The sequence below is a fragment of the Propithecus coquereli genome, unplaced genomic scaffold (assembly GCF_000956105.1).
Source record: "Propithecus coquereli isolate 6110/MARCELLA unplaced genomic scaffold, Pcoq_1.0 Scaffold139, whole genome shotgun sequence".
NCBI classification, from domain to species: domain Eukaryota; kingdom Metazoa; phylum Chordata; class Mammalia; order Primates; family Indriidae; genus Propithecus; species Propithecus coquereli.
Window position 1 is genome coordinate 3,683,042 of NW_012138191.1, and position 24,743 is coordinate 3,707,784.

General features: G+C 39.1%; 1 protein-coding gene across 1 annotated transcript; it reads right to left on the minus strand.

The window, feature by feature from the left end:
* Positions 1 to 1,802: 1,802 nt before the first annotated feature.
* On the minus strand, positions 1,803 to 24,035 carry CRLS1 (cardiolipin synthase 1). The gene is made up of 7 exons (XM_012639307.1): positions 23,576 to 24,035; positions 20,650 to 20,787; positions 15,542 to 15,671; positions 7,275 to 7,360; positions 6,353 to 6,421; positions 4,065 to 4,156; positions 1,803 to 2,130 (listed from the first exon to the last, which is right to left on the minus strand). The coding sequence occupies exons 1-7, from the start codon at positions 23,879 to 23,881 to the stop codon at positions 2,046 to 2,048; spliced, it is 906 nt and encodes a 301-aa protein (XP_012494761.1). The 5' UTR covers positions 23,882 to 24,035; the 3' UTR covers positions 1,803 to 2,045.
* Between the last annotated feature and the right edge of the window lie 708 nt (positions 24,036 to 24,743).

The window sequence follows — 24,743 nt, forward strand, 5'->3', positions numbered from 1 at the left end:
AAAAAAAAAAAAAAAAAAAAACCAAAAAAAATCCAAAGCAAAAGCCAAAAATATGACTGACGTTCTCAGATGTGTGGCCAAATGATCCCAATGCTTTTTATTTTTAGCCTACTATCAAGTCTATTTTGTGGAGACACTGAAATATATTTTCATCATGTTTTGAGTCTGTATGCATAGAATATACTTGAAGATGCCTAATAGAAATCCAATGTTTTATAAACTGGCAAAATTTATGTGTTTTATAATTCAGTATACAAAAAGCTGGGTAGATTTGGAACATTTTTCTAAGGGTTGAAGCGGAAAAAGTATATTAACCAGAGCCAGATTAAGACCTTAACAGTAAAGAGATTATGAGTCCAACCCACAAATCACTCCAATGGTATCAACACTAAATCATAAACAAGTATAATAAAGTGCACAGTTCTAATTTTCCCCGCAACTACCTCTAGTCCTCCCTTCTTTAACCATTTTTGTGTGCTTACTTCATTAATGCCAAGACTTGCTCACTGGGCCTCTTCAGTGGTTCTACAGTGGGACTAACCTCCAGCCTTACCACCTCCCAGCTATGAAACTGTAGGGAGGTTCCAAAGGGCTAGAACAGCCAGCCATACACACCCCTTCTCCCCCCACCCCCCACCATCTGATTCAGTGGCAGTGTCCCTGGCTGCAGGCTTCAGTATGCTCCAAACCAAGAGTGGCTCAGCTGCTAGTCTGGGAACAAGGAAGCCAGGAAGCCATCAGCAAGCCACAGAGGGGCACGGTGATGTAGAATGCTGTCACCAAGACGCATGAGTTTTTCTTATAACTTCTCATTTTAACACAGCTCAGCAGGTTGTGATTGGATAATTTCACTGTATGAGTCCACATTACACTTGGGTTAAAACCAGGGACATTGGGCAGCAATAGGCCTCTACTGTTCAGAGAAAGCAACCAGCACTCCACACTGTCTTCCCGGGGACATCCCCCTCCCAATATCCCCCACTGTCTCAAACATCATGGCGTAGTGAGAATGTCTTTTAAATTAGATGGTCGTCCCAAACCAATGATTTTTATAATGTAAGTGAATCAGAAAATGTAAGCAACAGCAGAAGATAAGTATGCTACATGGAACAAACCAAGTTAAAAGTACAATTTTTTTCCAGCTCTTTTATTCCTTAACTTCTTAACAAAAGAAGATTTCCCAAAGTTTAAAAAAACTTTTGAAAAATATACAGCTTCATATTATTTACACAAAATATGAGTACAGGTTCCAATATCAAACAAACATTGCTACGTTAGAAACAGAGGGACGGCATGATGTAACTCACTGCCTTTTAGCTGCAAAGGCTAATGGACATGTTCTCATATTTCAACTACCTTTGTTACTTGTTATCCTGATACATAAACTATTAGGCACCTGAGAGGCTGGAAGACTACTGGACATGAATTTCAACACCTTCTATTTTGTTTGATCTTACTATTTTCAAAATTTACTGCATTTTAAATCCCTTTACAACTTTACTTCATCCACTTACACTAACTCCATTTTCATTACTCTAAATGATCAAATGTTAACCACATGAACTGTTAATGTATGCATAGATCTAAAAATCAAACATAAAAATGTATAGCCAAGTTGTGTAGGACAGATGTTTAAACCCAGGAAATTCCTTAGTGCTTTGGGAGCAGTTTAAATTCTATTTTAAGAGAGGTGTCAATTCTTCAGTTTCCAGGCTCTGGAGTACATTTTTAAAAACCATATAAAAATGGCTGACAATAATTAGAATAACTGATCTCTCATGTATTAATCAAGAAACCTAACATTAAAAATTCTAAATTATAGTTTTATTTGTATTTAAAAATACATTGAAAATTCTGCATATGCCCATGATCACATGATCAAGCTTATTTTCAATGCACATTACTTAAATTTCGATGACATGGTTTGTTCTGACAAGTCCTTTTCCAAGCTGAACACCAAAATTGGGAAACTCCTGTAGATTTCCACGGGCCCTGCTGCCGATGACGTATGCTGCTTCCTTGCTAATGGTGATGGATGACTTTCATCAGCCTTTTATCACCTGAACAGTTTTCCGACCATAATGATAATAACTATAAGCTGATGCAGCTGTGGTGAAAGCTGTAAGACACCTTTCATGGAAGGAGAGAAAGAAAATTCAGTTGTCAAGTCTAAAACATAGTAACACGGAGAATCACAATGAATACATGTAAAAGATTTAAAAAGTACAAAGGCTGTGTGGAGTAACTTTTTGTTAACTACAAGAATCTAAATACATTGCTTTTCTTTAAGACTTCATTGGAATTAGTAATGTAAACAACAGTCTTCTAGGTGTCTTACGTTCTCATTTTATTCTCACTGCAACCTCAACCTACAGACGAGGAAATGGAAACCCTGAAGACTTGCTCGGGCCCATGACAGAACTATGTCTGAGCCTGGCCTGGTTTCACCTCTAAAGCCCATGTTTCTCTTTCCATGGCTCCATGCTGCTCAGAACATTAGATTCTATTTCCTGCAGGTTTTAAGAATTTTAAGGATATCTGAGTCATTTTAAATATGTTTCAGCTTTCTTTACCAATTTTTCCTTAACCAGACTCTCCTTGAAATGACAGGGGTGGTGGTGCCCATGGCATGCTAAATGCTTACAGCACCCACACACTTCTGCTTCCGCCAGGTGAGACAGAATCATCTAGATTCATTTTTGTTTGATCCCAAACCTGTTCATGCCAGTTGGATATTCTAAATTCATACATAAACCAATGAAACATACGTGTAAGAACAACTGCTATTTCTGAGAACTAGGTTGGATGTTTTGGAAAGACTTAATAGTAGGCAGGATGATCATAAAAACACTGGAAAAAAATGGTAAAAATCTAGTTACTACACTCAGATTGCTCTGCAAATGTCTTAAATTCTTGCGTCACCTTATAAAAGTAAAAAATGAAAATCAGAGAGGTTGTGTTATGTAGTTTATTCAAGAAAGAAAAAAAACTCCCATTGATGAATCTATACTTAAAAAAGCCTTCATCCTATATTGGAAGGTACAGGATGAATCAGAATGAATGTATACTTTTATGTTTTAGATTAAAATAAGAAGTTTAGGCTGGGCGCAGTGGCTCACGCCTATAATCCCAGCACTTTGGGAGGCAGAGAAGGAGGATCACTTAAGGCCAGTAGTTCAAGACCAGCCTGGGCAACATAGTGAGACCCTGTCTCTACAAAAATGAAAAAAAAAAAAAAATTAGCAGGTGAGGTGGCACATGCCTGTAGTCCTAGCTACTTGGGAGGCTGAGGCAGGAGGATGACTTGAGCCCAGGAATTTGAGGTTACAATGAGCTATGACTGGGCCACTGCACTCCAATCTGGGTGACAGAGTGAGACCCTATCTCTAAAAAGAAAAAAGTTTAGAGTATGTATCCCTTTTAAAGATTCTTTGGCTTAACTGACCAATGATTTTCTGGCCCAGACTGTATCAAGCTAAAAAGTTCTAATTATAGAGTTAAAAATATACTAAAATATAATACTTCAATATCAATGTGGCACACTTTGAACTCTGAAAGTTTGAATTTGACTCATTTTCAAGACTATAAGCAATTATGATAATAAAATTCAAACTCCTTTCTTCAGTTTTCCCACTATACCCCTTTTCAATAGGATGAACTCATTTTCCTCTCCCCACTGCTACTCCCTGACTTTGCTGAGGATCGTCCCATACCTGATGGCCTCCCTTCAGTCTCTTCCTGTACAAAATCCACCTATACCTCGTGGCTCAAATGCCCCTTCTTCCCTGAAACTTTCCCCCTTCTTCCCACCTGGAAGTATCTTTTCCTCCTCTGAAACCGTAACACATCATCAGTACCTCTCATCCCTTTTAATTTACATGAAAGCTAACTTCTACATCCCATCCTTGATAGTAAGCTTCTTAAGAATGGTAACGGTAATAAAATGTAGCCACAGCTTCACCCAGTCAGTGCTCAATAAACACTAAAGAACAAAGTCATTCCAGGGCTGTCACGATAAATCATTCTGTTGACATTCTCAGAGAGTAATTCTAAATTTAGTTTACCACAGCATCTGAAGATAAATGCTGTCAGCATAATTGAAAACTGGAGCTGCCAAAGAAGCTGCCACCAAGATTAACTGGACTGCTGTGTTTACCTAAGAGGAAAAAAAGGAACAAGTTATAAATGAATAGTGCCAACTGGACCTTATTTCAAGCTTCTGTGACAAAGGCATAGCCCATCCCATCACACTGTAACATGACATACCCTCAGCGTGCTTGATGTTGACCTACAACATCCCTGCCAAAGACTGGCATTCACAGGTGAGAACACACAGAAGGGTCAACTTCACTAACTGACCCGTCTGTCTGCACAGCTGCCCTCTACAAGTGAGGGCGATGGGCAATGAGTTAGTTACCTGCTCTCACAGCAGACAACAGAACCAAAGCTGGAACCCAGCTTCCCTGGTGCCTCAGCCAACGATCCTTTCACTTGCCTACCTGTCAACCCCTGTGAGGGCAGAAAATTAAAATGCCATCATCTCCATAAAAGAGCCTCTTCTGAAGGAAATGAGTAAGATTCCCTACCCTAAAATACAGCATTAGGGAAAAAAAGAAAAGAGAACTAGAAATACACTGGAACTAGAACTAGAAGAGAACGAGCAATACTCTGTCATCATGGGAATCCTTCTGTGAAGGAGTCTGTGAAGTATGAAACAGGGGGTGATGTGTGTAGAGAAGCACCTCTCTTCTACCATCCATTCTGCAGCCCAAAGACAAAGAGTCTGCTTCCTTTTTAAAACAAAATAATAAATTTTGTCTGGAGGACTTCCCACAAGAACAAGGGTTTGTTTGAGGCATTTGCCCCTGCACCTCTTTAAGCCACTTTCTACATAGTACTACATATAAAGTTGCTGTAGTTGATATAAATACAAGTCACTAAGCCAAAAGAACCCTATGTACATAGGTTAAAGTCCACCGTAGGGAGCCTTTGTATAAAAGCAATCACCCCTCTTTTCCAAAGACGATGAGCAGCCCTAACCTGCTAAATCCCTGTCATTAAAGATGGGACGAAAGAATTGAAGGGGATGGCCTTGTGAAAATAACAGGAAAATACCTAATCCTACAATTTCCCCAGGAAAAGTTAAAGATCAATCCTCAGTTCTCTCACCAACAGGTACCCTGCAGTTCTGTTTTGCACAACTTATGAAGAGCTACATGAACAGAAAAGAGATGTAAATCTCTCTTTCAAAATTGTTTTCTGAGAATCTGCTTTTACAGAGTTCCTGAGTAAACAGCAGGAAAAGGAACTACAGCCTCAACCGTATCTAGAGGATAGAGTCACATCTCCTGTGATAATCGCTTCTCCAAGGAAAGGGAGGAAACCAACCGTGGACCTTGACATCCTTGCAGTTTTCGTTCCCTGCCTGCCGCTGCTTTTGTTATCAACTGGCAGCTGTCACTGTTTTTTTCTCTTTGTCCTCATAAAAGTAGCAAGCCACCTGGCCTCATGCTGGCACTCCCTTCTCTTTCTTTGGGATGCCACACCATCTCCCTGCTCTCTTTCCCCCCTTTCCGTTCTCTCTATTTCTCCCTCTCTCTCTCCCTCCTCTAAAAGGATAAAATAAACTTTTTTTTACTTTTATATATCTTAATCTCAGCATGAGAAATCTTTCTTCACCCGCGCTGTGAGCACCCACTAGCCTTTCCACCCTAACAAGAATGACTTGAGCAAACTTAACAAGGCTCTTGGAAAGACAAATATGGCTTGAGAGGCACTAATAGTATCCTTTTTGTGTGCAAAGATTGGCCTGAAGGCTCAGGAAAACAGAATGGACAACTAAGAGTAGCAGTTGTTCATTAGTCAATAAAACTTTCTCCAACCTCCTTCCACTTAAGAGTGTCAATCTGAAAATCAAAGAACCATACTATATGGTGTTTTCACCACAGGGAGGGAGGCAGTGAAACCACAAGGGACCCTACATCATCTCTTTGCATCTCAGTCAAGAAGAACTTCCACTTCAGTTCCCTTCCCCTTTCCTAAACATGGCCCAATTACCTCATTCAGAGCTTAAACACTCAGACCACTAACCCATGGCACAACATACACCGACCATTCAAAGATCCAAAAAGCTCAGAGGACAAAGAACTGGGTTAAAGTTGTCTGCCCTACCCCACTATCCCCTATAGTCAGGGCATTTAAATTTGTCTCATTTCAGCTACTCTTGCCTGAGGTTTATATTCATTATAATAAAATTCACAAAGCTATACCTAGAGGCACATGCCAGAAGGGGGGACAAAAAAACATAGAATTCACAAAGGAATAACTTAAAAGGATGTTGTGTATCTCTTACCTTGCTGATGAATGTTGGTTTTAACCTAGCAGTAGCATAGCAAGGGTTGAAATACTTAGCAAGTGTTCGCTGGCAAAGGACCAAAACAGATAAAGTATTCAATTTATTGTTCAAGTTTAAAACAAACATTTTGCTGTTATATGTAGGTAACAGTTACTGATTACTTACCATTGCCTGGCCCTATGCTAGATAAACCCTCTGTATTTATCTTCTTTATGTTAAATGGGTAGTATCTACATTCTTTATAAATCACACACACATTCAATACATACATACGTTCAATACAAAGTGAAAATTGATTTTTAAAAATTTCTAGATTTCTCATTCCTGTAAAATTCTAAATAGCTATCATGAAGTTTGCTTGATCACATCTTCCTACTAAACTCAAAACTCCCTATCACTATTTTCTTTTATTAATTTTTTAAAAACAAAATGAATAAAATACTGCTCTACTTTCACTAGACTGGGAGTCAAAAGAGATTATTACACTATGCTTGTGTGCTCCAATATTTATAGAACCAATGAACAAATACACAAGCAAACCATCCCATGTTCCTACAACTGTAATTTTAAAAACCAATTCTGGACAATCCACAGTAGAGGCTAAATTAGACAACACTATGGCTTGGATCTATGCAAAACACCTCTAACAAAGTTTGCTGCTAGGGATGGAGGTTTGCTGGTTGGGGTTTCACTTCGGCTTAAAACAGAAAGACACCTTTTTAAAATTGACTACTCATGTGTTTACTAAACAACCACTTTACTGGATGATTCAAATAACAATTAAATTCCTGGTAAATGGATCAAAAAATAATTGCCATAAATTAATCCTATAACCATAAATACAGTGAATCTTTACTTTTTTTTCTTTCCCTTAAGTTACATGTAATGCTAAGAGAATATTTTTTGGAAACAAACTCACCGGTGTTGGAAGAGTTCTATATCTGACATAAAAAACAGCAGCAATCAACATTACATCTCTTGAAATTATCATATAAGTAAGTGGAACTGAAAATCAAATATAAAATAATTTTAATTGAGATTTTGAAAATTACTAATAAACATTATGAATACAATAAAACCTCATTCAGTCTTATCATAAACTGGTGTTTTCCATAAACGAAAGTTTCATAATAAACACGGACAGTTTAGGATCCCTACAGTGAACCACTGATTTTTATATTTTTCTTTAACCTGCCCTCGAAAGAAAGTGCAGTGCAGTATATGTCTGCCTTTCAGAATGTTGATCCTCTCATCTCTTTTTGTTTTTTCTTGCATATGTTTTAAGCTATAAATCTCCAGTTACCAGTGTCGGCTCTGCTCTACTCCATCTCCTTTGTTAATCTCAGCTTTGTGGACTTGGAAAAAAGATCACCATGCTCAACAGAATTACATGTAGAGAGATGATAAGGAAGCTGGGAAGGATGTCGGAGGACTCAAGCTCTTCTGGAGTCCTAGGAGCTCTCACTGAATGCTTCTGCACTTTAGACTACTCTCTCAAGAGTCAAATTTGCTGTATGTACACTATTTGTGCACAAACAAAAATATTTTATTCTTATGCAGCCAGTTCCTACCCAGGCAACTGCTATTTTTCTGCCTGCCCAGTCATTCAACGGATTCAGCTCGTCAACAGTTTTCTCATCATTCCTCAGTTTTACAGCACTGTCCCCTGACCCAGTGCCAACAGAAGTGTACTTCAGATTCATGCCCAAGGAACCCCTACTCCCTTCTTGAATGAGAGGGCGGAGAATTTGCTTTACTTTATATCCTTCTGCACTGCAGGAAGTTTTAAAACTGTGAATATGTATCTTTTATAAGGAAAAAATATGCTTTTGAAAGATCCAAAATTTAAAAAAAAAAGAATTTTTAAAAGGGAAAAAAATCCTGAGTTCAAACACTCAGATCAAATTGTTTCCATTACTAAAATAAAAGGATCATGCACATCCCTTCCATAATACTTTCAAACAATTCTTACGAATTACTTGAGGCCGTACTCACGGTCCTCTTCAGTTCTGACATTTCTATTGGCTCTGCAATTTGAAGAAAATCTAATTAATTACAGATTTGAAATTTAAATCTCTGCTGGTCATAGAAATGATGAAAATGTTGATCCTTGGCCTACTCCTTGATGATAACACCATTCCAAAGAGAAAATGCTTCTCAATTCAAGTCATGGTATTTTGAACAAACAGAAGATATGCCCACAGAAGCCATGCAAGAAAACAGTGAACCATGATTTTTAGAAGCATTTTTGTACCTGCAAAACAAACTTTTCTACTGCAATCATTAGCTGGCAAAATCTAACAACAACCACTCTTTTAAAATGCAGCAAGCCCATGCAAATTAAAACTCACATAAACATGGAGGAACATGCAAGACTGTATCTATGCAAGGATGTAGGTGTACAGAATTCACAGACTATGCTTGGGTCAGTGCATTAGGCTCCAACCTAGCAATCTGCATCTCTGGACTCAGTTTATCGTCTGTAATAGTCTGGTGGCGGAAAGGGCTGTTAACAAAATCAAGGGTTCTCAAAACTAACTGCCTACCCAAAAATCACCTCGGGAGAGCTTCCTAAAAGTCTAGATGAAAGCTCCCTGGGTGATCTGCATGCACGGCCAGGCTGGGGCCTTTCTGCAGAAAGTAGTCTCCTCCGACCGACAGTATATGGGCTCCTACTGTGGTTCTCTGGGCAATTTTATCTAGTTCTCTGACTTTTTCTCTGGCCTTCCCTTCTTTTTTCTTCCAGGGGCAAAGCAGCTTTCATTCTGCCTGCTAGAATATGACAGTGTGTTAGTGGTGGATAGCACAGTGTAAAATGTGTCAGGGATTGCTACACAGTCTTCCTCCCTACCTGCTAACTCCGTCTGAAACATAGGCAATGTTTGCAACAAAGAGGTACATCATGAGCAAATTTTATTAGAGTTAAAGGGAAATACTTCATAAAATCAACTCATTTTTACATATTAAAAGTGGTCAACATCCATATCATTGGTTTTTGCACTGAAAACAATACATTTAATGGAATTATTCTAGAAATCGAAACCAGAAGTAAGAATTTACCATGTGGTAAGCCAGAAATGATATAACGATACAAAAAATGTGGCTAGGTGGTAAATGTGGCAAAACAAATGCCCATAAGCAAGTAGAAATTATCCTAGATTCGTAATCTACATTCTAATAAATATAACAAGTCAAATAATTTTTCATCCTTCTCCCCCTCCCATAAAAAAAAAATAAGCAGAATGATTTATTATTCAAGCTAAGGAAGAAAGCAAATTTCTTACTCCTAAAGAAACGACACTATTAAAATCAAAGTAGATGCGACTTTTCAAAAATATAGTATAAAAGAACATGCGACACTGCATCTGTGAATTTCTCTACTTTATAAAACCCTTCTAAAATGGGAGTAAAGGAATGAAAGGATGTAACGTCACAAAGAGAATGAGTAGAAAAGACAAATTTCAAAGTTTAAACTAAGCTTAATAGTAATAGGTAAGGAGAGCCGAAACCCAAGTCCTTCAGGAAGGAACGCTCACAAGCGCCAGGCCAGCGCAGCACCAGGGGAACCCTGAAGTTCCGTGTAAAGAGCGGTTAGGTCCCCAGCCCCTACACCTTCCTAACACCTTTCCACTAGGCCTCTGCAACAGGGCTACAGGTGCCTGTAGTCAAGAGTGGCTTTTATATTTTTAAATAGTTTGGGGGAAAAAAATCAAAAGAGTAATATTTTGTGACACATTAAAATTCTATAAATTCAATTTCCAATGTCTGTAAGTAAAATTTTACTGGAACATATTCACACTCATTAATTTATATACTTTTCATAGCTGCTTTCACACTGCAATAGCAAAGATGAGTAGCTGTGACAGAGATTACACAGCCCACAAAGCCTGACATACTTACTATCTGTCCCTTTACAGAGAAAGTCTGCCAACCCCCACTCTACGTGATACTCTCCGAACCCAGGGGCACTGGAGTGCAGTGGGGATTAAGTGAAGGTCTACATACCAAACACTGAGATCCTACAGTTGGTATTGCTCAAGGTAATCATGTTTGACATCAGTAACAAAAAGATAACCTGGAAAATCCCCACAAATTAGCAACAAATTAAGAAATATTTACTAACACAAGAGGTCAAGAATCATAATGGAAATGAGAAAATATTCTATACTGGACAATGACAAAAACACTAATATCAACATAGGAGATGCAGCAAATGCAGCAGATGGCAGAAAGTGATACTTAGGGGAATATATATAGCCTAACATGCATATTTTAGAAAAGCTGATAAACAATGAGTTAAGTATCCATCTATAGCTGCACTGTTCAAACTACACACCAGATTTTGAAGGCACAGTATAAAAAAAAAATCTCATTACTATTTTTTTATGGTTTTAGAGATGGGGTCTTGCTATATTGCCCAGGCTGGTCTCAAACTCCTGGCCTCAAATGATCTTCCCACCTCAGCCTGAGATTTACAGGTGCAAAGCACTGTGCCTGGCTCATTAATAATTTTTATTGATGACATGTTGAAACAATATTTTTGATACAATGTATTAAATAAAATATATCATTAAAATTATTTTCATCTATTTCCTCCTATTTTTTTAATATAGCTACTAGAAAATTTTTAACTACATATGTAGTTCCCATTTTATTTCTACTAGACAGAATTGATCTAAAGAATTCAGAAAAAGAACAGCAAACAAAACTCAAAGAAGGCCAAGCATGGTGACTCATGCCTGTAACCCTAGTACTTTAGGAGACTGAGTTGGGAGTATCTCTTGAACTTAGGAGTTCAAGACCAGCTTGGGCAACATAGTGAGACTCCATCTCTACAAGAAACTTAAAAATTAGCTGGATGTGGTGGCATGTGTCTGTAGTCCTAACTACTCAGAAGGCTGAGGCAGGAGGCACCACTTGAGTCCAGGAGTTTGAGGTTGCAGTGAGCTATGATGACGCCATTGCACTCCAGCCTGAGTTATGGCAAAGTGAGGCCCTGTCTCCAGAAAAAGGAAAGAAACTCCAAAGTTGGTTCTTTGAAAAGATTCATAAAACTGACAAACCTCTGGCAAGACTGATCAAGAAAAAAAACAAAGAGACAAATAACAACCGAGATGAGAAGGAAGACGTTGCTATATACCTTACAGACATCAAAACGTTAATGAAGATACTATAAATACCTTACAATAAGTTTTTATAATGTAGATGAAATGGACAAATGCCTAGAAAAACATCACAGCTTACAAAATGGTCAAAAAACTATTAAACCTGAATTGTCCTGTAACAAAGAAAATAAATTATTTTAAAACTCTTCCCCAAAGAAAACTCAAGGCTTCAACAAATTCGACCAAACATTTAAAGTGGAAAGGGAGAAAAAAGCAGTCAGTAACTTATTTTATGAGGCTAGTTATAAATTTGATACTAAAACCTAATAAGAATATTTGGAGAAAAGAATTCCAAGACAGTCTTATGAATCTAAATGTGAAATCTTCAATAAAATGTTAGCAAACCAAATCCAGCAATATCTTTATAATATATCATGGCCATGTTGGATCTATACCAGGAATTGCAGGTGGTTTTAGCATTACAAGACAATAATTCACCACACTTTAACAGCTTGAAGGGAAAAAAATGACATAACAATCATAATACACACACAAAAAAGAGTTTGATAAAATTGAATATCCGATTGTGATAAAAACTCTTAACAAACTCCCAACAGAAGTGAACTTCTTAACCTGAAAAAGGGTATCTACAAAACTCTACAGGAAACATCATCTTTAATGGAGAAATGTCAGCGAGGTACAGTGGCTCACATGCCTAATCCCAGCACTCTGGGTGGCCAAGACAGGAGGATTGCTTGAGGCCAGGAGTTTGAGAGACCAGGCTGAGCAACATAGTAAGACCCCTTCTCTAAAAAAAAAAAAAAAAGAGAAAAATTTAAAAAATTAGCTGGGCGTGGTGGCACACACCTGTAGTCCTAGCTACTCAGGAGGCTAAGGCAGGATTGCTTGAGCCCGGGTTTTCGAAGCTGCAGTGCGTTATGATCACACCATTGCACTCCAGCCTAGATGACAAAGTGACACCCTGTCTCTAGAAAATAAAAAAAAAGTAAGAATGGCACTGGTACAAAGACAGGACAAATCAATGGGGAAAAAGGCAGACAATCCAGAAATGGACCTGTGTGTATACTGACATTGCAGTAAGTTTACTGTTCATTAAGAGTGCTGGGGGCTGGGTGTGGTGGCTCATGCTTCTAATCCCAGCACTTTGGGAGGCCAAGGCAGGAGGATTGCTTGAGGCAGGAGTTCCAGACCAGCCTGGACAATACAGCAAGACCCTGTCTCTACAAAAAATAATTTAAAAAATTAGCCAGGTGTGGTGGCACCTGTAGCTCTAGTTACTCAGGAGGCTGAGACAGGAGGATCACTTGAGCCCAGGAGTTCGAGGTTGTAGTGAGCTATGATCGCACCACTGCATTCCAGCCTGGATGATAGAGCAAGACCTTCTCTCTAAAAATAAATTGCCCTGATACAAAAGCCAGGAAAGGACACAACAAAAAGAGAAAACTACAAACAGATATCCCTCATGAACACAGATGCAAAAATCCTCAACAAAATAATAGTAGAAAGAATCCAACAGCACATCAAAAAAATAATTCACCACAATCAAGTGGGTTTTATCCCAGAGACACAAAGATGGTTCAATATACAGAGATCAATAAATGTGATTCATCACATAAACAGAATTAAAAACAAAAACCATACGATCATCTCAAGGGACACAGAAAAAGCATTTGATAAAATCCAACACCCCTTCATGATGAAAACTCTTAACAAACTAGACATGGAAGAAACATCTCAAAATAGTAAAAGCCATACACAACAAACCCACAACCAACAACATACTGAATGGGGAAAAGCTGAGAACAGGAACAAGACAAGGATGTCCACTTTTACCACTTCTATTCAGCATAATACTGGAAGTCCTAGGTCGAGCAATCAGGCAAGAGAAAGAAATAAAGGACATCTCAATCAGAACAGAGGACGTCAAACTATCCTTGCTTGCCAATGATATGGTCTTTTATCTGGAAAACCCTAAAGACTCCTCCAAAAGACTCCTAGAACTGATAAATAAATACAGTAAAGTCTCAGGTTACAAAATTAATGCACACAAATCAGTACCATTTTTATACACTAATAACAGTCAAGCTGAGAATCAAATTAAGAACTCATGTATCATGTATGATAGCTGCAAAAAATAAAATAAAATACCTAGGAATACATTATACTTAACCAAGGAGGTAAAAGATCTCAACAAGGAGAACTACAAAATACTGACAAGAAATTGATGACACAAACAAATGGAAAACATCCCATGATCATGGATTGGGAGAATCAACATTGTTAAAATGTCCATTCAGCCCAAAGTGATTTAAAGATTCAAAGCAATTCCCATCAAAATGCCAATGTCATTTTTCACAGAATTAGAAAAAAAAATCCTAAATTTCACATGAAACCAAAAGAGTCCAAATACGTGAAGGAATTCTAAGCCAAAAAAAAAAAATCCCAAATCTGGGCTGGGCACGGTGGCTCACACCTGTAATCCTAGCACTTTGGGAAGCTGAGGTGGGAGGATCGCTTGAGGCCAGGAGTTCCAGACCGGCCTGGGCAAGACCAAAACCCCATCTCTACAAAAAATACAAAAATTAGCTGGGCATTGTGGTGCACACCTGTAGTCCCAGCTACTTGGGAGGCTGAGACAGGAGAATCACTTGAGCCCAGGAATTTGAGGTTGTTGTGATCTAGGCTGACGCCATGACACTCTAGCCCAGGTGACAGAGCGAGATTCTGTCTCAAAAAAAAAAAAAAAAAAAAAACCAACAAATGTTGGTGCAGATGTAGCCAAAGGGAACATTTACATACTGTTGGTGGGAATGTAAATTAGTATAACCTCTATGGAAAACAGTATAGAGATTCCTCAAAGAACTAAAAGTAGACCTACCATTCAATCCAGCAATACCACTGCTGAGTATCTACTCAAAGGGAAAAAAAAAAAGACATTCTATAAAAAAGACACCTGCACTTCAAATAATTTCTATGTTTAATAGGGAAATGACCCAAACTTTGTAAAACAAAACATAATAAAATGTAACATTCAAAATGAGAGATATGAAAACATACATACACAGATCATTTGAATTTTGAATGTCACCAGAATGCTCTATAGGATTTTTCCTAAAAATTCCCTACAGTCATTAGAATGAGAATACCACTGTCCCTTCAAGCCCCCACCCCCAACTATATATACACCTTGATTCCAACTTTCAAAAAAGCATATAAATGTAAACATTAGTCCAATTTATTTTTTAATGTGGCATGAAAGCTTAGAAGGCTAATGGTAAAAAAGAAAAGGAATTTCCAGCTTGGTAAGATTACATTGGACCAAAACACCACTACACTCCTTCCTATCAAATGTCAATAATAGCATGATACTGAAGGACCACATGGCAGCTTCTTTGTTCTCAGATCTGATTTCTAACCCCAGGGGAAAAAAACAGTTTAATCTGGATCAAGGAAGAAAAACTGATTAAGAAATACAACTGAAGTAGAAAACGAACAACCAGAAAAGCACATGCAAAATACAAAGCAAAAGATCACAAAATTGTGTTAGAAAAAGTATTCAGATAATGTACAAACTATATGTATGATTTGAATATTGAATAATAGGGTCTAAATAATAATAATGATGTGAAGTTTTATAGACATCTTCAGGATTTCAGAGTTTTCATTTATTATGACTAAACTATATTTAATAAAGGTAGTAACAGACTTAGGAAAACTTTAAATTGCTTTCAAAAAGTGAGGCACTAAAAATATATAACATAGCACCTCAAAAATTCTACAGTAATATGAATAGGCATTGTGAAATATTTGTTCAATTTTAATATTAAACAATCTTATTAAGAAAACCACTAATTCTATTAGTACAACTCGGATATAAACTCTAAAAGAAACAAAGATGTTGGCAATCAAAACAGTTCAATAGTTTAAAATTAGGGAAACAGTTTAAAATTGAAAAATATATTTTTGGAACAAAATTTATTTGTCTCTCAAGAGAAGTCCTAAACTGACTAATGTCATTCTTCCCTGTGCTATTTAAAAGCACGCATGACGGCGTTCTTACCTGGAATAAGATCTGCATAGGTCAAGCTAACATATAAGATACTGATAAGTATTTTATCAGCAAGTGGATCAAGAGCACTTCCCAAAGCTGATTTTTGACTGGCCCAGTTTCGAGCAATAAATCCATCCAACTGAAAATAGAAGTTGTTTGTTTTTTTATAAAAGTCATAATAGGAACAGAGTAGATATCTTGAAGCTTAAGAGGTACCAGAATAATAACTACACTTTCATAAAACGTTAACAAAATCTCTTCTGTTTCTTACCCCCAAAACATTCTCATTCTTTTCACTGGCATACATTTAGCTTTTAGTCTGAAAATAATTTCACATTTCTACAAAACTTTTTTCCTCAAGGCCTTCCAGTTATTTTTCAATATTTTTACAATGCCCCTTTGTAGGATGAACCTAGACACATATTTAGAGATGAAAAGAACCCAAACAAAACTCACAGAGAGCATGACTGACAGAGTCTGGACCAGGAGCCCTGTCTTTTGAGCCTTAAGACTATTTTCACAACAGCTAAAATAGCTGCTTTTACTTGCAAGGACTACTCTTTAACTGTGAGACACTAAACTTTTACAACTCCTACCTACTTTTCCATAATATGATCCAACTCTCTGTTATAACTTACCATTTTTCTATTTTCAACTTACTTTGTTCAATACCACCATTAATTCCATATTCTGAGTGTATCTACATTACCTATATTTGAATAAAAAACTCAATCCTCTGTATCTGGCCTAGTTAAAATTCTCATACTTAAATTACTTATTTTTATTATTTATTGGAAAAAAATTATATTTTAAATCAGAGTTCACAACTTATTGCTAGGGGGCCAAATGGGGCCTTCAGGCTGGTTTTGTTTGATCTGCCAGAGTTTTTAAAAATTATAATTAGTTACCAACATTTAAATATTCAAAATCTTCCCATAAAAATCCAGATCTCCAGCCTAACTTGAGAAAGGGAGAGATCTGGCCACCCTGGGGCCACAAAATGGACTGAAACCAAATATCGTCAATCCACATTAAACAACGCAGATATTTTCTGGTTTATCCAAGTCCCTAACTCACTTTTACCCATTTTATTTAACTTCAAGCTTCAATAAATGTTTGAATTTTCTATTCTTGTTTTCTAAGGAAAAGATAAAATTAATTTAGATATAATTAAACATGGTACATTTTAAAGGATAGATAAGTTGTCCATATTCCAATGAGTTGGGGGAAACAGCAGTAATAAACAGTGGTTAACAACTTGGTCTTTATAGCAAAACAGAACTGGTTCAAGTCCTGGCTCTGCCACTTACTAGCTGCGTGACCCTGGGCAAGTTATTTGGCCTCTTAAAGCCCAAGTTTCCTCATCTGTAAAACAGAGATAACATTACCTACCTCAAAAGGTTATTTGTCTTCAGCACATAATGTGATTAATACTTGTTCAGCACTCAGCACTTAGTAAATCCTCAAGAAAAGCAATTACTAGCTATAACTATTCCAACTGAAAGAATCTATTTTCTTTTTACGTATATTAACAGAATAGGGGGAGCTGGGACCTTGGAAGATCAGGTTTAATTCAGTTTCGAATCTCAGGGAACTTGACCTCCACTTTTTTTTTTACCATCATCACCCTCTCATCCTCACTATTCCTCTAACCCACATTAGATTCCAAGGTCATCAACATCATCATTCCTTTGCAAACATCTATAACTCCGTCACTCTACTCTCCTTCAACACTGCTTAAAAACAACTATCCACGTACTCCAGGCCTGCACCCAAGCAGCTGAACACTGCTTAAGAAAAACACATAAGTGGGCTGACTGGTCTCATTTCAAATTGGTGACCACAAATCTCCTGTGGGCACTCAATACTTCCTGGCAATCCTGTACCTACCTACTGCATTTATCTTCTCTTTTCACACTGTCTGCTCTCACCTCAGACCTACTCCAGCCCTCTAGCCCATGACCATGTCTACATTTTCCTAGAGAGAAAAGAAAAAGATGGTCAGCACCTCCTCATATTCTCATCACCAAATCCACCACCTACCTGCATCAACTCACATTCTCTCTGCCTTCCTTGAGCCTTGATCCCACGCCCTCACCTTCTGGGACTTGCCTCCCTTCTTCCCCATCTCCCCTTGCATCATTAATCTCTCCTTTTCTACATGATCATTTATTTATTTGAGATTTTTGAGACGGCGTCTCGCTCTGTCACCCAAGCTAGAGTGCAGTGCCGTCACCAGAGCTCAATGCAACCTTGAACCCCTGGACTCAAGCGATACTCCTGCTTCAGGCTCCCAAGTAACTGGGACTACAGGAGTGTGCCACCACGTCTGGCTAATTTTTCTATTCTTTGTGGAGATGGTGTCTCACTCTTGCTCAGGCCAGTCTCAAACTCCTGGCCTCAAGCAATCCTCCAGCCTCGGCCTCCTAAAGTGCTAGGATTACAGGCATGAGCTACCACACCTGGCCTCTAACTGGTCATTTAATTAATTAATCAGTCAATTAACAAAACTCCCCCAGTATGTATCTTTAAAAACGACCCTTCCTTGACCCTATTTCCCTACAAAGCAAAATGCCTCGAAGCAATGTCCGTTGTCCTTACCACCTCACATTTGCTCATCACCCCACTCTAATCATCCCTACCCCTCTAGAGAGGATGCTCATAAAAATCACCAATGAACTGTGCATTTTTAAATTACCTGACCTCAATACAACTGAAGCACTTTCTTCACTTACCCTCCAGGACACCTCATTGCCTAATCTTCATCCTTCCTTGCCAGCTATTCTTTCTCAGTGTCCTTTACTGGCTTCTCCATTGCTCATTTCTCTGACCTTTCATTTCTATTCTTTTACATCAGCCTAGATGATTTCACCCAGACTTGACCTTCTGTATCTGACAGCTCTCAAATCTGTCTTTCTATAACGATGACTTCCTCCAACTCCAAACGCCTACACTCAATTGCTCAATTGATACCTCTAAGGGGACAGGCATCAGAATTCCTGGTATTCTTCCCTATATCCTGTGTGTTGCCCGTCATAGAAAATGTGACCTCCATGCACCTGGTTTTTTGATAAGAGAATGTTTAAAAAAAAAAAAAAAACAGCACAGTATTCATATCTGACTCCTCCTTCTCTCACTCCACATATCCAATCCATCAACATATTAACTCTATCTTTAAAATATATCCCAAACCCATCCACTTCTCTTCAACTCCAAACTCCCACCCCTGTCCATGCTACCACCATGGCTCCCCTGGATTACTACAAGCCTCCTAACCAGTCACTCTTCCACTCTTGCCTTTCTATAATCCATTTCTCAAAAACAACACAATCAGATCTTGTCATTCCCCTGCTTAAACTGATGAATCCAGCCATCTGCCCAGCATTAAAATCCGTAGGCTTTAACACCTCCATGGAATAAATGTGAAGTATAGTACCAGTTAACTCAGGTCTCCACACACATCATGTTATAAACTTACAAAAGTTAATGGGGCCTCTCTCCCATTCAATGAATACTGCAATCTCACATGGCAGCTCAAAAAAAAAAACCAAACTAGCAGACTAAAAAAAGTGAATCCAGTAACTGAAAAAGATCTTATCTGTTACATTAAAAAAAATTTCATTATCAGTATAATGACCTTTGACAGACTTGAGACCATATTAATAATGAGTGGAGGCCTTCATGCTTCAAAGATAAAAGCAGGGACAAAAGAAAGGGAAAGATTTTGAGAATGGAGAGAGGTGGTGACAAATGGAGCTAAAGTCCGGAAGGCGAGAGGCAAGAGCCAATTTGAGGGGTTATATTTGATGCATATTTGGAAACACTATCTATGGATGTAAATGCTCTTCTCTGTTTACCCTCCAAAATCTTTAGTTAATTCTATATTGTTCCTCATACTGCTACTGGGCAGGTGGAATTTTTGTTTCTACGAACCTAAAAGAGCATAGCTGATGTTACAAAGAAAGATGCTGTACAACTTTTTTCTTTTTGACAGCACCAGAGGAATCTAATATACAACTCTTATTAATAAAAAATTAGTTTCTGTCTAGTCTCACAAAATAAATATTGAGCAAAGCTTTTCAAACATAAAGCTTGAAGAGGCACCAAATCACTGACTGTGTGGGTGCTCACATGCATCTCAGACCAGCCTTATACAAGAATATAATGTCTCTATTTCTCCATGCTAATTTTGCCCTCATTTAAAATGTTTTCTCTACCTTTTTCACACTTCTCTTGACTGTGTTTTTATAGGGCATGTACAAAAACTGTCTTTATAAGGCATTTCAAATCTTATATAAAACAAAGTGGGTGATAAATACAAATAATGTCATACATGAGAATGGCTGGCCAGTCCATAAAAGCCTATTTAACACACAATGAAAGCTTTTGTTATAAAATTATTTTCCCAGTTCTAATTTGAGATCACCCAAATAAATCCTCCCCTCCTGCCAAACTGACATTACGGTATCAGGGGCCTCTTTTCTCCTTTGTCCATGTTTAGGGGAGTGGAAAAAGGAAGGATGTTCAAAGGCCAGCCTAGGGCAGAGTCTTCTGCAAGGTGGTCAGAATGTTGTGGAGCAGAGATCAGGGACCAAGCCTGTGGGGTACCTACAGCCTCCTGTTAGCATTAAACCTGAGCGAAGCTCTGACCTCTACGAGCTCCCTGGTCACATCCCAGTTCCCTGGGTCATAACAACTGGCCCACTGTTTTTCTTTCCACCAAGAAAACCAACTCTTGCTGCAGATCAGAGTATTTCTCTCTGTCACAATACACAGAAAAATAGTCTCAGAGCCTCTGTTCTTTACTTCCATCCCTAAAGCAAACATGTAGCTCTTTGGGACTTTCTAAGGGTGTTTCTTTTACAAAGAATTTAAAAAGCAAGAGTACAAAGTGCACCCTCTTATCTCTCCCTACAACCTTCACTTCCTCCCGTAGATCATATGCAGAAAAAGAGTCTCATGCAGATGCTAAAGACAAGTCCTTACACAAAGTACTAGGTCAAATTCATCCTGAGGATTTCCTTCCAAGAAACAGCTAAGGCTGTGCTATCCTAGAGCAGTAGTAGAGACCCTGGGATTAGGAAGGACAGCAAAAGGGGTGTGTGTTTACAACTTACCAAATCAGTTAGCCCAGCTAAAGCAAAAACTCCTAGTGCAATATTAAAATCTTCTTCAATAATCAAATAGCCCAGAACTGGGGCCAAGCCAATTCTTGTCATTGACAACATATTTGGGATTGTCCATGGGTTTTCATACTGAAATACAAAGATAACAAAATTTAAATGAAATACTAAAAATTCACACTTTAAATAAGTATGTACGTTAGGAAAATACAGTTCAGCAACTTAAGGTTCAGAAGCTACATAAACTTTAAATTTGATACATTAAATTGAGTTTTTAAATACATTCTGTTCTTTTTATAGATGTCTCTCTAAAACCACCTTTCAAGAATACAGAAGATGAAGATGTGCCATGCACCCAAACATAGACTAAAGGGTCTTACATACATAATAGGTTTTCTTCCTAAAAAGAGAAGACATAAAAGAACATATTATCTGTCATATAAGCTAAGGCTTTAATATATGATTTTACCATAAGAAATCAGAATTTTCAATACTCTGCTTTCAAAAGTGAAATTTCAGGAAGATCTTGTAAGTAGACAAATAGTCTTATGAAGTGTCAGAAAAAAGCCAAATTATCAACCCCAGGCATCATGGCTTGAAATATTTATTGCAAATGACCTCCCTCATTCCCCTACACACATCCACCAAAAGAATGCTAAATGCTGTACACAGTGAATACAGATATGAATTCATCATATCAATTAAATAAAAAAAAACTGATTTAATTCTATAACTTTATCACTAAGTCAGTGAATTGCTGAAACAAAGTGGAGATAGGACTAGGGATTGAGATATTTGGAAATAAAGAGAAATTTTGCAAATCTCTTCAAAACAGCCATGGAAATGTTAAGATCCTTAACCAGAAACTGAGAGCTTTCACACCTCCTATGTGGGAGCTTTACGATTCCTTGAAATTTCATTTGGAGCCAAGCTGTTTGAAGTTGGCACTAACAAAAGAGCTCTTTGGCAGCTGCTCTGAAGAACATCCCTTCCTTGCCAAACAAAATGTGATTAGTGAGAGGGTATTTTAACTTTAAAAAGCCTCAGCCCAGTAAAGCTAAGACATCCTGCACAACAGGGTACAGAAATAACACCAATACAGCCTGGATTTTTTTTTTCCCACACTGAGTGAACAGTGCCAATTCCACCCCATGGGACTTTCTCTTCACAAGAACTAACCCTACTTAACCTCTTTCTTAATCAGTAACCAACTTACCTAAACCTTAATTTTGGTTTTTAAAAAACTGGCAAAGTCCATTTTTCTAAAGATATCTTTTAAAATCCGATAAACATACGTAACCTAAACATCTGTACCCCCATTATATGCTGAAAAAAAAAAAAATCCAATAAACTACCCTGTAAAAAAAAAGGGGGATTCTCTAAAGATACTATATTTGGGTTTATAAACAGAACTCGGCAAAAAAACCAGCAAGAAAGCACCTCAGCTTGTAGGGATAACTGGGTGGTGGTTGTTAGGGTTAGGTGGCAGAATACTGTCACTGAAAGCTACAGAAAAGCTTCAAATTCTCCAGGGAACAATCACAAACTAAGAAGCAATACAAACCTCTACCTAGGATCTTTTATTGAAAGCAAACTGCGTTATATAAAGAAAAAAAAATTCTTGGAATATATTCCAAATTCAAGTTCAAAGATCAGAGTTTCAGAGTCCAGAGAAAAAAGTTAAGTCTGTTGACGTTGCTGTGGCACAGAATTAAGTCAAATACCGATCCAATGTAAGAGCAACTCACAGAGAGGGAGGGAGGAGGGAAACGCAGTTCATGACTGAGAAAAAGGAATAACGAAGCAAAAGATCAGAAAGAAGAGGCCCCAAATTAAGAGATAGCTGTGGAGCAAAATTAAAGACAAAGTTGCAAACAGCAACACGATTTCATTTGGTGAATTAATAAACAGGAACTAAATGTTGTTGAACAGTGAAAGGAGTTCTTCTTAGCTCTACATAAAATATTTCAGTTAAAAATAAAATACTTCATTAATTTCTAACCATTAAATTTGTAAAAGTTTCAAAGTTAACATTAGGAGAGCTAATCTCGGATTACCCAACCAGATAACCTGTGGCATACTCGACCAACTACTGCCGTCTGCGAAGGACATCAGCCAGGATATAACAACTTCAAAGCATCCAGCATTCAAACCCCAACATGCTTTAGCTATTAGTGGAGTTGAGACTCCTGCCAGGATGTGGCCACCTCAACCCATGCTGTACAGCTGATGAAAGCAGTACAGGGGCCCACTGAAGACGTAACAATTGAAGATGTAATAATTGCATGAGTCTTGCTAACACGACATCAAAAGCTCTCCCACGATTATGCTTTGGTGTCTTCTGCCTGGGCAGTATTTTCAACAGGTAAGCGGACAAATTTCCCTCTGTTACCTCAAGAGTAATACTAATCTTTTTTTATAATTAGGGTTTAAATAATCTTTAAATTATGACCTAAATTACTTAACTATCCTATAACGTGTAAAGTTACCAAAAGCCAAATGATGGTGAACCAAACGTGCACAAGCAAACAGAAGAACCTGTATACCTTCCTAAAGATTCCCACTGACTTGTCCTAAACATTGGGGATTCGCTTCAAAAAATTAAAAATAGAGTTTTAATAAGACAAGCAAAGGCTACTTTTACCAATGCAGTACGCAGAAGCCCTTCTAGCACCGGGTACGGAGAGAAGGGGGATGAGAAGAGAGTCCAAACTTGACCACCGAGACTGCAGGTGGGACCCCGCTGGCGCCCCTGAAACTCATCCCGACCGAATGACTTGCCCGTAGCTTCTCTTCAGGGAACGGTTTAAACGTTCTGAAACGGAAGCATCCGAGCTGGATCGGCCCGAGCACTTTACTCGCGTCCAGGGCCGGCGACCCCAGCCAGAGGACGGCCCTCCACCGCCTCCTCGGTACGTACCAGGCTGGCTGCACTCGCCGGGCCCCACTGGCCGCCCGGGGCCTCGGCGGCGGCGCCCCCTCCAGCAGCTGGCCGGGGGGCCGCCTTGCCCGCGCCCGAGCAGTGGTTCCGCGGGCCGAGGCCACGCAGCCGCAGGCCGAGCGCGGCCGGGCGCAGCCACCAGCGCTCCGCGAGGCAGCCCAACCAGCAGGGCGCGGGCGGCAGAAGGGCCCCTCGGGTGCGCCCCTTGCCCGGCCGCGCCCCCGGCGCCCATGCGGCGCTGCGGAGGGCCCCCCAGGAGCCGCGCACCACGCGCGAGGCCAGCATGGTCTTACGGCCGCGCTCCGGGAACGCAGGCGGCGAGAGCTCAGTAGCCCGGGACACCAAAGAGCCGCTTCTCCATGGAGTCCCTGCAATCCCGGGGAACCTCAGCCACCGCTGCCTCCATACTAGTTTTCAAACCCCAGGACGCTCCGCTTATACAGGTGGCAGGCAGCCGCCAAGGGCGGACGCCTTCGCGACGCTTTTGCGACACCATCGCTGTCGGGTTTCCCAGCGCCCCAGGCGGCAGCAGGAGGCAAGGGCCGCGCACTGACAGTGTCCCAAAAGCCCACGGGACCTAACGGCGCTCGCGCCTCCACCCGCAGCCGGGAGCCACGACGACCCTGTGGGGAAGAGGCGGAGCGAACAAGGTGCGATGACCGCGCGGCCGACGCAGCCGCAAAGGGATAGGAGCCATCCCACGCCCTGGCCTGAAACCCTCCGAGGCGTGTGGCCTGCAGAAGGCCCCCTACGAGGGGTGTGCGTCCCTCTAGGGTCCTCGTGGGAGGTTTAATTATTAGTAAAGAATCTGGTACAGAAGTAATTAATAAATACTCTCTGCTCTCCTTTTTGAGCATTGAATGTAGATGCATATACCAGAAATATGCGCGTTAGAAAATGTTAATAACAATCACTAATTGTTTTCCTGAAAATAGTGCTTACTTTTTAGCTAGGCTATAGTGCATCATCCCATAGAATCCTCCCAACAACTCTAAGATAGGTTCCGTTTTTACCTTTACTTTTATAGATAAGGAAACTTAAAATTGCTTATTATAAGAATATCCAAGATATGAATCAGTTCATTAATATAGTCAGATTAATATACATATAATTATCGACATGTTATTAATATTAATTAATTTGCAAT

Excerpts from the sequence above, each read along its gene's own strand:
- CRLS1 (XM_012639307.1), bottom strand. The coding sequence starts at position 23,881 with ATGCTGGCCTCGCGCGTGGTGCGCGGCTCCTGGGGGGCCCTCCGCAGC. Across the intron at positions 15,672-20,649 it reads TAGCTGGGCTAACTGATTTG|TTGGATGGATTTATTGCTCG; the intron begins GTAAGTTGTAAA and ends TTCTATTTTCAG. Across the intron at positions 2,131-4,064 it reads ATTTATCTTCAGATGCTGTG|GTGTCTTACAGCTTTCACCA; the intron begins GTAAACTAAATT and ends CTTCCATGAAAG.